Below are 12,930 nucleotides of genomic sequence, written 5' to 3' on the forward strand. Positions count from 1 at the left end.
GTTCGTTTCGAATGAAGGTATTAGTGTAATCTTCAGAGCGTATTTATTTTATGATAACTTATCGCTGTCGTAGTTTATCTTGGTATTAAAAATGGCCCTCAAAATTGTATGTAGTTAACATTCAAAATCCAAATCAAAAAATAAATATTCAAGTAGGCTTTTACAAGCACTTTTCATTCGTTATTTAACAACCATATTAAGAGAAGCTACCACCCATTTGCAAAGTAGATTCTATCGAGAAGAACCAGCAAGAAACTTAGTAGTTACTATTTTTCAATATTTAAAAAATATGACATAATTAATACTATAATAATCGTCTTTTTCTGTTTAATATCACTTGTGCCTGAAGTTAAACTGGCTTACTCGTCCTGCAAACGGAAACACTACATTTGAAGTGATAATCTACCCAGACGGTATTGCACAAAGCCCTGCAACAAAATAGTTATAATAATAAGTTATTATATAAAATACGCTGATAACAATTTTATCAATAGTAAAAAGAGTATGTAGGCATTTATATAAAAAATATTTCTCGTACGTCGTCTGATTTTTTCGATTACTCGTAATTTAGGCTTTACGTGAGATAATTTATTTTTCTACTGAGGTAAAATGGTCTCAAATTATTATTATTATGTTCTTTGAAATACCGTTCTACGGGAAATCAACGAAAGCAATTTTCATTACAGAAAGGTATTCATTGCTTTACATGGATTTTGGTTTCAATAACGAGACAACCTAATCGACTCTTCCTATCGCAGTTTTCGTTAAGTAAATTTTCTTTATAGAAATCCATTTCAAATTTTCTTTTTGTGTTTCATATTCTCGATAATTATAATTTAAAGTACCTGATACACAATGAAAATTCTTCAATTAATTCGCACCAAATTTTTACAGATATTTACATAAATGCAGTCAGAACAAATCCTTAAAAATAAGATAATATGTTTACACCGTTTCGATTGGTTTACTAATTCAAGTAATTCAAGAAATGTTTTGTTTTAATGTCGTCCTGATTTCGTTCATGGCAGCGAAAATCATAGCGAGATCTGCCAGCGCAAGACATATTTCGCATAATGTGCTGTTCCCTCACTCTCGTCCGATGGGTCGGTAAATCCAGCCGGACAGCCTTTAGGCGTATATCCAACGGCTTAACTCGCTTTCCCGGGAACGAGAGTATGTATACTCCCAACTTACAGAATCCAAGCCTTTATTGAGAATTTCTATAGAAAACACCGATAACTTTTTTTCGGCCTGACCTGGAGTTCGAATCAAAACCTCACGAAATGCAGCCTTATCTAATCACCAAACCACGCCTTGTGGTTAAATTCCGCTCCATTGTATAACTACTAGCGGCCCATCCCGACTTCGCACGGGTGGACATAAATTCTTTTTTTTTGTTATAATTTATCTTTATTTATTTAGTTGTTTTTTTTCGACATGTTCAACAATTGTTGATCTATTTAAACTTAGTTACACAAAAACCTTAATAAATTATAAACATATCTAAACCTTCCTTATGAATTTATCTGTCTTATAGTGAAAACCACATGAAAATCATATTAGTAGTTTTCTGAGTTATGCAGACAGACAGACGCGGTAGGAGGAACTTTGTTTTATAATATGTAGTAATATGAAACAAGTAATATGTTAAACAGGTAATAGTCATGCAATGTCGCCCACAAACGGCTTACAATGAAAATATGTATATCATTTCAAATCAAACTGGCCGCTTTTGATTCTCGCGCCATAATCCATAACATTGCGGTCGTACGTCGGAAGTAACCGCGGAAGCACTATTAATACAGCGTCTTCCGGTGTTTCATAGATTATTACATAATGTAAGTGAAAGTGATGTATTGCCTGCAATATATACTTATAGTGTGAATACATATATAATATATGTAATATGTAGCTCAAAACAAACAACAACAGCCTGTAAATTCCCACTGTAAGGCCAAAGGCCTCCTCTCCCTTCGAGGAGAAGGTTTGGAACATATTCCACCACGCTGTTCCAATGCGGGTTCGTGTATGTAGCTTATTATTAGTAATTAAAATACTTAATACAAGCTGCAGGCACAAGGGACATAACATCTTAGCTCCCAAGGTTGGCGGCGCATTGGCGATGAAAGGAATGTTTAATGTTTCTTACAGCGCCTTTTTCTATGGGCGGTGGTGACCACTTACTATCAGGTGGCCTATATGCTTGTCTGCCAACCAACAGCATAAAAAAGTGTTTGAGAACACAGAATAGTCTGGATTCTGATTTGCTTTGTAATTACAAATATGAAAACTAAAACAAAATAATTAATGTTTGGTAATTGCTGAATATAGTGATTATATATTTTGTCCAGCGTATCGTTTATATATTGTTTAATGTAAATTAGGCATTATTTATCAGTTCTTATGATCTAGTTTTCTATATACAATTTTGACATACGATCTTTTGACGATAAACTAACGTTGTGTTTGTTTTGTTCACAATACAAATGAACTACATATAAAAAGTGTCCATACCTGACTTATTAGACGTGACTCTAGATTATCTCCTATAAAAGTTTCCCTCCCTGAGGGGACGTTCCGAGGGAGGATTTTCGATTACCGTCCCGGTATTGAAGAATGCAGGGTCCTTGAATTATATTAAGTGATATCGAGGGGTCGTGATCTATGCTATTGATCAGGGGTGGCACAAACACGTACAAAACTTTTAATGTGATGTCCCATTTATATACTGGAAGCATCCGGCAGGCAACTTACCAGCGTATATGGCCATATTCAAAATCATTCTGGATTCAAATACGGTCATAGAAGGACTTTTAAATAGTTATATTACAATGTTGAATAAAATATAAAACTTTCTTCTTTAATATTTTCATGAGAAGAACCAGCAAGAATTCAGTAGTATTATTTGACGACCTCCGTGGTCGAGTGATGTGTATAAGTGACGTGTACTCCGAAGTCCTGGGTTCGAATGCCGGCTGAATCGATGTAGATAATCATTGGTTTTCTATGTTGTCTTGGGTCTGGGTCAAAAATCAAAATCAAAATAAACTTTATTCAAGTAGGCTTTTATAAGCACTTTTGAATCGTCATTTTACAATTAAGTGAAGCTACCACCGGTTCGGAAAGTAGATTCTACCGAGAAGAACCGGCAAGAAACTCAGTAGTTACTCTTTTTTAACATTTAAAAAATACAACGTCATGTTAATTAAATACAATTATTTCAATTAATGTATCCTGCTTGGAAGTGTCTGGTGTTTGTGGTACCGTCGTCATTTTTGATTTTGCATAACACAAGTGCTTTAGCTACTTACATTGGGATCAGAGTAATGTATGTGGTGTTGTCTCATATTAATAAATTAATAATAATTATTAATACTCGTTGTTGGTATTCTCTTGGCATTGGCCTTCACCCAGTAGTGGGAAATTTACAGGCTGTTTATGTAATAAGTACCTCCAAAGGAAGATGTAAAACATAATGCTACAAGGCTGTCATGGCAATTAACTCTATTAAAGTTTTATAGGAGATAATTTAGAGTCACATCTAACAGGTCAGGTATAGACTAGTACTGCAGAGTTTTTTACCAGCGAGCTACAGAAATGGAAAACATAAAACTGCTCCGTAAAAAATTACACAAACGTGCCAACTTTCCTGGTAATAGATCAAATATCATAGTAACAGATGTACCTTCCATTTTGCAACTACATATATCTACGTAGATAAATATTTTGAAACCACACTGGTACCTTTTTTTGCAGGACCATTCCATAAAGTGTAATGTGTCATCCTACATAGCTGCTAGCGTGCGTCAATAATAACACTTTTACATTACTTGATTTTAACAAAACTCTACTGTTTGTTATGTTTTATTTATTTTTAGAAAATACTACTATTTTATAAGTCTTAATCTTCATCAAGAGTCACTTTTTAAAGCAAGCGTATATTGATTACAGATTAATTGTTTGATACGCTTTTACTAAAGCCTAAGATATACCTACATACGTAGATAGAAGCGTGAATCTAAATACTCATAAATTATAACTTAATTATCCAGAAAGATACACGGATCATTGCTCGCAGCTTTGTCCCAGGTAATAATTTCCTACGAGTGTATATATATTATTATACCAACTATTTTGAACAAACCAGTCTAAACGAGTTTATCCCAGTTTTATCTATATAGTGTACATATCACAAGTAAGATAAACTGATGGATCAGTTGTACATTACGATCTTAAAAGGTCCCGGGTTCTTAGACTGCTATGGAACATTAACAAACTGTATCTTTTTACTAATTAAATGTTAAATTTCAACTGTTAATTAATTTATGTTTAAATTTAAGTAAACTTTTTATATTCATTTAACGTTCAATTAAAAACAAAGGTACTGTTAAATAAAAATATTAAATTTAATAAATTAATTGTTCACAAAAAAATTACAAAATTCAATTAATAAATGAACCAAGAATTTACACTAAACAAGATAAAAGAAAATTCTAATTTCGAACTAATTAAAACGAAAACATAATAAGATGTGAAAAAAAGTAATTGGAATTTAATTAAAACTGCTGTTGACACAACCCTGAGTGTGGAGGCATTGCTATTCTAAAAACTCGATGAAAAATTCTATGCGAACAATAAAATAGTTATCCAGTACTCTTCAATTAAATCTATATTCTCTGTGGATATGATGCCTTCAGCGTCTTTATCTTCTGCTTATTAACAATTCTAGCTATCCCATATACTTCACTATTTATCATTACATAACATTATATAGTATATATATATAAAGTCGCTTAACGCTGTTTGTCCCTATGTATGCTTAGATCTTTTAAATTACACAAAAGATTTTGATGCGGTTTTTTTAATAGATAGAGTGATTCGATGGGAAGGTGTTTATATACAATACGAGTATATGGACAGTATAGTAAGGAAACAAGAAAAAATCTGTCGTATATTCAATATTAGCATTGCTCGCGTGCGATACCGTGGTGGGTCGCTAGTTCTCCATAATATCATTATTATCCAGACATATGACGTCAGGATAAGCAAGTGTGACGAGGATATTCGTAATCCTCCAAACCTCAACGACCACGTTACCAAGATTAGTGATGTATTGGTGATCGAGTCGAGATGGCCCAGTGGTAAGAACGCGCGCATCTTAACCGATGATTGCGGGTTCAAACCCAGGCAAGCAACGCTGATTCATGTGCTTAATTTTCCTTTATAATTAATCTCGTGATCAGCGGTGAAGGAAAACATCGTGAGGAAACCTGCATGTGACAAATTTCATAGAAATTCTGCCACATGTGTATTCCACCAAGCCGCATTGGAACGGCGCGGTGGAATATGTTCCAAACCTTCTCCTCAAAGGGAGAGGAGGCCTTTAGCCCAGCAGTGGGAATTTACAGGTTGTTGTTGTTGGTGATCGAACAGATTTTTCGTAACAACAAATATTGGCGTGGGTGGGCTTGCAAACAGGCAGCCCATTTACTAGTCACCTGTTTCATAAAAATATATCCATTATCCTTGAAAATTAAAAACGAAATTACTTAATAAAAATCGCGTAACAAAAATTACATTATAAAATTTAATCTTTTCGACAAACGGTAATCATCTTTATTACCATAAAGTAACAGTTTAATTTAAAATTGTAATTCGGTCGCCTTATTACACGGGACGCGTTATAATTATATTCGGAATTTTTTTACAAATCTCAATATAAATGATATAAAATACTGGCTGAGCCCGCGACTTGGTGTGCGTGCCTTTATTTGTAATTCAAAAATAAAAGTAGGCTTAGTTACTCCCTATTACCTACATTACCTATCTGCGCGTCTCAGTCCCGTCAAAATTGGTTTCTGCTAAGAAATCTGGAACCATCCAACCGCTCCAGAGATTAGCCGAAACAAACAGTCAAACGGCTAGACAAAAATGGTAAAAAATATTATTTTGGTATATGTACCGTGTACATATGGAGCCCAGAAAGATGTCCTGAGCGATCATAGCCCCGCGGACAATCTCTGGGGAGACCAGCGAACTACACAAGATATAGCGTGCAAAAGTATCTGCGTAAACAGATGTGCACTCTTTTATTCTCTCACTGTCGTAATCCAATAGGGCTGCAATGTCTACATAATCGGAAAGATCAGGCAAAGGACAGCTTTGCGTGCTTTCAGTGACACTTCAGATTTCAGACTGTTACTTTTTTTTTTCAATACAAAAAAACAAAAAAGGTTTTATTTAACCTACGGATCCGCCTGATATCTGGCCAGTTGAAACTGATATACTGATGATAAATTTTTTTACTGTGGCAAAATAAAAATTGTAACTTTATATGAATTTTACCTGTAAAGCGATGAGCAGCTAATTTTACTACATAATGTCGTAATTACGAAACACTATTACTGGTGGCATATTTTATGGTTAATAGAGATAGCAAAGCGGTGGGAGGTGTTATCTTTACATATATAGATTATCAACATATATAATAACAAAGACCTTAAAATTAAACTTTACTACGTTTATATCTAACCGGTAGTAAAACCACGTGACTAAATAATCTCTAATGTTCCTTATGAGGCTAGAAAACTGTTGTCCTTACTTTATATTTTGGTTTTGCTTAAAAACTCTTTTTTTAAAGCTTAAAACTGCAATATTTGGCTCGGATCCATGTTGAATCCACTCAGCAATATCAAGTTACGTAGTTCCCACACCTTTTAAATTTAATAAAATTTTAGTTAAAAAATACATGTTCATAATTATATAGAATAATTCAAGCTTTGAATAGATTTTTCAAAGAAATTCATTTTTATTACTTTATTATTTTTTTCTGCTGCTGATTATTTTACTATTTCATCAATTCACATTGTTATTTTACACTGTTATTTTTTTTATTACAAAGAGTGCTAGAATGATCGCGCTATATATCGCTATTTATCTACTGTATTTGTGTGCAATGATACTTTTAAATAAATTCTACAAAATAATAATTATATTAAATGAATTATATATTTGCATTCGTATTACAAGAAACGCAAAACATTTATTTTCTTATTTTAGAATGTATTCATTTTTTTTACACATCATATTTTTAGCAGTCGTGAAATAATATAATGAATACAAAAGCTACAAACTTAATCTAAAATTACGAGGTTACCTCATTACAGGCAAGGAGTCCTTCACAACCATAATCTCTTAGACCGGTCTACTATCCTAGTATTTGCGGGCACGGCGCCAGTTACTTAAAATAATCACTAGTTAGCCAACTTCGCTTTTTATACTAAAAATGTACGTTGTAAAACCTTTTTAGAGGCCAATAACTGTACAGATTATTAAGAAATATTAAACAATGTCGTAAACGTAATTGTTGTGACGTTTTAATTAAATTAAAAAGTAAATTAACAGTATTATGTGCCACTTATATGCATTGACCTCGTGCGGCACCAACCTCGGGAACTAAGATGTTATATACATATCTTGTGCCTGTAGTTACACTGGCTCACTTCAAACAGGAACTCAAATTAATAAGTATTGCTATTTCTCGATTGTATATATGATTGAGTGAGCACATACTCAGGCGAGCTAGCATAAACTGTACCAACCAACCAATGTAAAGGTAAAAAAGTCTTATTTTTACACACACATGTAAAAGCTTCGCTAAATAAACATTCACGGTTGACATACAGATACTTTAGGTAGTTCTGACTTTGCAAATAGTCCCCATAATAATAAATATCTAGTTAATATAACGATCAATTAAAATTTGACAGTACAGGCCGAATTGCAGCCGAGAGAGAGATATATGTATATTTTTTATTTCGTTCCACGAGTCGTTTTCAATTACCTTGGTCTGTTATGTTAGAACTAGCGCGCACTGTTAACTTTTGACAAAAGTTACCAGTCACCGTGACAAAAGTTACCAGTGCGCGCTAGTTCTTAGTGATGCTAAAGCTATCAACGGGCAATATGCATATGTGTAGTGTAGAATACACTCACACTAATATGATATTGTTGTATTCAGTTATTTTATTGATATTTATATGAAACTTGTTGTGCGAGGTAACACTCGACTTTGATGAGCCCGTGTCCTTTCGGCGGTCAAGCTTGCTTCGTTTTACTGAATTACCAAAATCTGTTTAGTTCTTTGACCATGACAACTTCTTTCTGTGAAAACAGTCAAAACTAAGTTAGCATTTCTAATATTAGAACTAGCGCGTACTGGTAACTTTTGTCACATTTGTGTCTGCCTCTGTACGTATTCACGAACTTGACAAGAGTGACGAAACAGTTACCGTGACAAAAGTTACCAGTGCGCGCTAGTTCTTAGTAGAGATATTCTGACAAACCCGTGATATGATTATTACATCAATGATAAGTGGAAAGACTGATTTACTTTTTCTGAAAATATTAACATTATTATCAAAAAATTAAAATAGATAAATTCAAATTCGTTTATAATTTCATCTTAAACAATAATAATGATAATCGTTAGTATATATTGTTATAGTAAATATAATTATGTGTTCCTTTGTATAACTGTCCATAAAATATTTTGGCGACTTACATATACATAACAGAAGACTCCTTTAACTATTATGTACCTTGTTAATATGTAAATACCTTGTACAGATAAAACAAAGGTACGTTTAAGCTTTCATTTCTATGCAAAATTTCACTTTTCTTCACGCATATTTGGTCTCCTACACATGAGCCCTTATCAGCAAGTTTCGAGCCTTGTTCGAAGTTTAAATTACACTGAGAATGTGTAGAGAGAACAGAAAGGCAAATAAAAATGGTATCACAAATTTTGGCGTTAAACTATAACGATTTCTCATTCCTTGTACTAAAATTATTTTCATACTATCTTAATTCCAATGAGTTCTTAATATAACCGTATAATAAAACCAATTAAAACTCGAACTAATTGATACTAGTTGTAGTTGCAATTTAAAAAAATAAAAGTAGTAGGCATATACGAGATCTGTGCGCGGTACTGGACCGTATTTAGACATTGTAGTGTGCCTTTATTATTAATTTATATACAATTTTATAGTAGTTTAAGCTACATCTTATTAAATCAGCTATCTACCAGTGAGAGTCCCATCAAAATCAGTCGAGCCGTTCCAAAGATTAGCTGAAACTAACACACAGACAATTAAAATTATAAAAAATGAAATGTTCTTTACAAACATGCGTATGTATTTAAAGTAAAAAGCGTTTATTTAAACTAAACCCTAACATGACTTATGTCACATGAAATGTACGCGATATTCGTTATCCGTGGACGACTTACAAGACATGACTTGCAAGTGTCACTTCCACGAAACTCTAATTCTAGCGCGACAACGAAACAAATGAATGACTTTCGTTAAAGCGGTCGGAGCAATTTGTTTTTATCAGCTCGTAAGAATGTTCCTTTAGTGTTATATGAAGCTATACGTAGAACGTGCTTAAAGGTGACATTTTACACTTTATAATATCTATTAATTAGTTGTTTTTAGGATTATAATTAAATATTCATTTGAGTGTTGAGTGATCAAAACAGCACGCCACTCTTTTTCGCATTTAAAAGATTAATAAATAATTTGCCAAAAATGAAATGAAAAAAATATGTTCATATTCCATTTCGATAAATATAAATAAATATGTATCAAATAGTATGTCGTCTTTTAAAAAAAATTACATAATTGTATGTAAAATTATGATTTATCTATTAAGTGAAATTTTTTATTTATGCTTTTGTAAGGTTTATGAGAAAAAGGGCAAATGGTTAATGGTTACCACCGCCCATAGACAGTGGTGCCGTAAGAAATATTACGCATTCCATACATCACCAATACGCCATCAACCTTGGTAACTTAGATATTACGAACCTTATGCCTGTTGTCATATTAGCTCACTCACCGTTCTAAAGAAAACAATACTCAGTACTGCATTTTGGCGGTAGAATGTCTGAGAGGGTAACTACTCAGACGAGCTTGCACAAAGATTTACAACTAAGTAAAGGATTACTTACCACTGATTACTTTTTACAATTTAGTCACTAATAATGAGAGAGTACTACAAATACATGTAATGGCCTTTAACACACTGATTCTCACATAACAAATAACATTCCCACTTGACGAGCAAAGTTAATAAATCATTACATTAATTACGCTTGAAAAAATACGCATCATAATTATCATCAATGTACGCTTTTGTAAATCACGCTTTTCTTAACGTACATTTTGTACGAATATCCAATTAATATTAAATAAAGTAAAATCCGTTGAAATGAATTTTAAGCTTCATTCGAGTACATCCTTTTTAAATTTATATTACTACTTTTATGTCGAAGTATTTTCAAATGCGGTGTAAAGTTTTCCTGTTTAATCATCCGTGTAATTTATGTTGACTTTAAACGAACGTTTCGAAAAATATTGTATAATTTTTATTATGTTTTACAACTGCGCTTAACAATCGAAACATTGTACAAATGTTTTTATTAATTTTACAATTATGTTTTTGACAACAAATGTAAAGTAGAAATATTTTACACATTTTTTATTTTTGATTTAATCGTGACTCTTAAAAATACATCCTTTATAAAAAAATCACATATTTTAACATCACCTTTCTGAAATGTTATATTTATATTACTGTTTTATCGAAAACTATTATTGCTTTATTGAACGTTTTTTTTTTCGTATGTTATAACTAGCCGAACCAGAAGCTTGATCCACGCGAAATTTATTGAACTCTATCTTCCACCGCCTGTTTTACCCCCTTAGGGGTAGAGTTTTATACAATCTATTCTTAGCGAATGCCTACCGCCAAGAAGCAATACTTAGTAAAGTTATAATTGAGTATGAAGGTGAATCAGTTACAGACACAATAAACCTTTAGTTCCCAATGTTGGTGGTGTATTGGTGATGTAAGTAATGCGTAATATATCTTACAGTCCCTCTGTCTATAGGCATTGGTAACCACTTATCATCAGGTGGTAATTGTCATCACTATCTGCATGTCTGTTTGTACGTCTGCCATCTGCCATCCCATGTTACATCACGCAACTCAAAATACATTTAAAGTACTTATGTGTCTGTTTCTCAGCACTCTGGAACTCCCTGTTATTTCCTGCACTGTCACGAACTGCAGTTGAGCTCATTTACGCAAAAACTACTTTTAATTTTTATTTTCATTTCTAATGTGTTAATAGAACGTTACAACTACTGCTATTTATGAAATTAACTTCAAGTAGCTGTGTAGACATTTGTGTTTTTGTACAATTGGTTTAATTAATATATTATAACTATTATAAATGTGAATGTAACTCTGTCTGTCTATCTGAGTATCTAACGTTTCACTGCCACACCCAATGGTCTGTGGTATGTGGTTCAGTTAACGAGTTTAAAGAAATTTGATATGAAACAAACTTAAAATCCAAAAAAAGACATAGGCTACTTTTTTGTCTAGCACATGACAATCAACACCCTAAAACGCCAGCGAAACCGCGGGAAACTACTAGTCTATTATAATTATCATCATCATCCTCCTGCCCTTATCCCAATATTATTTGGGGTCGGCGCAGCATGTCTTCTCCTTCCATACTTCTCTGTCAGACGTCATCTCACAAGTAACGTTCTTTCTAACCATATCGTCTTTCACACAATCCATCCATCGTTTCCTTGGTCGTCTTCTACCTCTATATCCGTCCACATCCATGCTCAAGGCTTTTATCACAATATGTTCCTCTATAGTCTATTATAATAATTAACAACATTAAATGCTTAAATATATATACAAATATGAACTAAAACTAGTTACTTTATAATTAGTAACTTGATATGTTTTGTCCACAGATACAAAAGTAACGACACCTCGTTTCTCCGGAACATCCTGGCTGGCATTACGTGCTTTGCGCGGAGCGTACAAGCGTGTACGCTTACGATTGCGCGTACGACCGGAGAGAACGCGTGGCGTACTTCTTCTAACCGGCGAACATGACGATTTATCTGGAGATTACCTCGCACTTATACTGAGGAATGGTCATGTGGAATTAAGGTATGATACCAATGTTTATTTCTATGAGTCGAGTTGGCCCAGTGGTTAGAACGCGTGCATCTAAACCGATGATTGCGGGGTCAAACCCAGGCAAGCACCGCTGCTTCATGTGCTTAATTTGTCTTTATAATTCATCTCGTGCTCAGCGGTGAAGGAAAACATCGTGAGGAAACCTGCATGTGACAAATTTCATAGAAATTCTGCCATATGTGCATTCCACCAACCCGCATTGGAACAGCGTGGTGGAATATGTTCCAAACCTTCTCCTCAAAGGGAGAGGAGGCCTTTAGCCCAGCAGTGGGAATTTACAAGCTGTTGTTGTATGTTGTTGTTGATTTCTATTTATTTAAGTACTCCCGTCACAGTGGATAAAGCCCAGTGATTATTATTTGACACTTAGAAATATTAAACCGTCATTTCATCGCCAATGCGCCGCCAACCGAGATTGAATTACACTTGAAACTGGACACGACTACTTAATACTGCTAATTAACGATATTACTAGTAATGAGTATGTGATACTAATCAGAGGCCTTGCACTCATCTTTATTAATATTTGAATTTGATGAAATTTGGTATGAAGCAAAATTGGAACTCCAAAAAGGACATAGGCTACTTTTTTTGCCTAACACATGACAGCCAACATCCTTAAACGCGAGCCAATCCGCGGGTGTCTACTAGGCTTTTATATACATCCGAAAAGTGAACCTATGCTGGATATACTATAACTAGAAATAAATAGAACTGTTACTTATAACTTAAATAATTCAAGGCTACTACTAAAAAGAAGTAATCGATATGATATATTTTCCATTGACTCATAACAAATGATTACTTTTTAAATATTAGCGTACAATTAATAGTGATTGATCGCAAAATTTCAAA

General features: G+C 33.5%; 1 protein-coding gene across 1 annotated transcript in view; it reads left to right on the forward strand.

Moving 5' to 3' along the window:
* The window catches only part of LOC124539347 (pikachurin-like), a 229,330-nt gene that overhangs the window by 165,233 nt on the left and 51,167 nt on the right, over positions 1–12,930 (forward strand). Inside the window, exon 6 of the mRNA XM_047116718.1 lies at positions 11,844–12,045. Coding sequence (XP_046972674.1) covers positions 11,844–12,045 — 202 coding nt within the window. The remainder of the gene's footprint in view (positions 1–11,843; positions 12,046–12,930) is intronic.

This window comes from Vanessa cardui, chromosome 22, assembly GCF_905220365.1.
Source record: "Vanessa cardui chromosome 22, ilVanCard2.1, whole genome shotgun sequence".
In the NCBI taxonomy this organism is placed as follows: domain Eukaryota; kingdom Metazoa; phylum Arthropoda; class Insecta; order Lepidoptera; family Nymphalidae; genus Vanessa; species Vanessa cardui.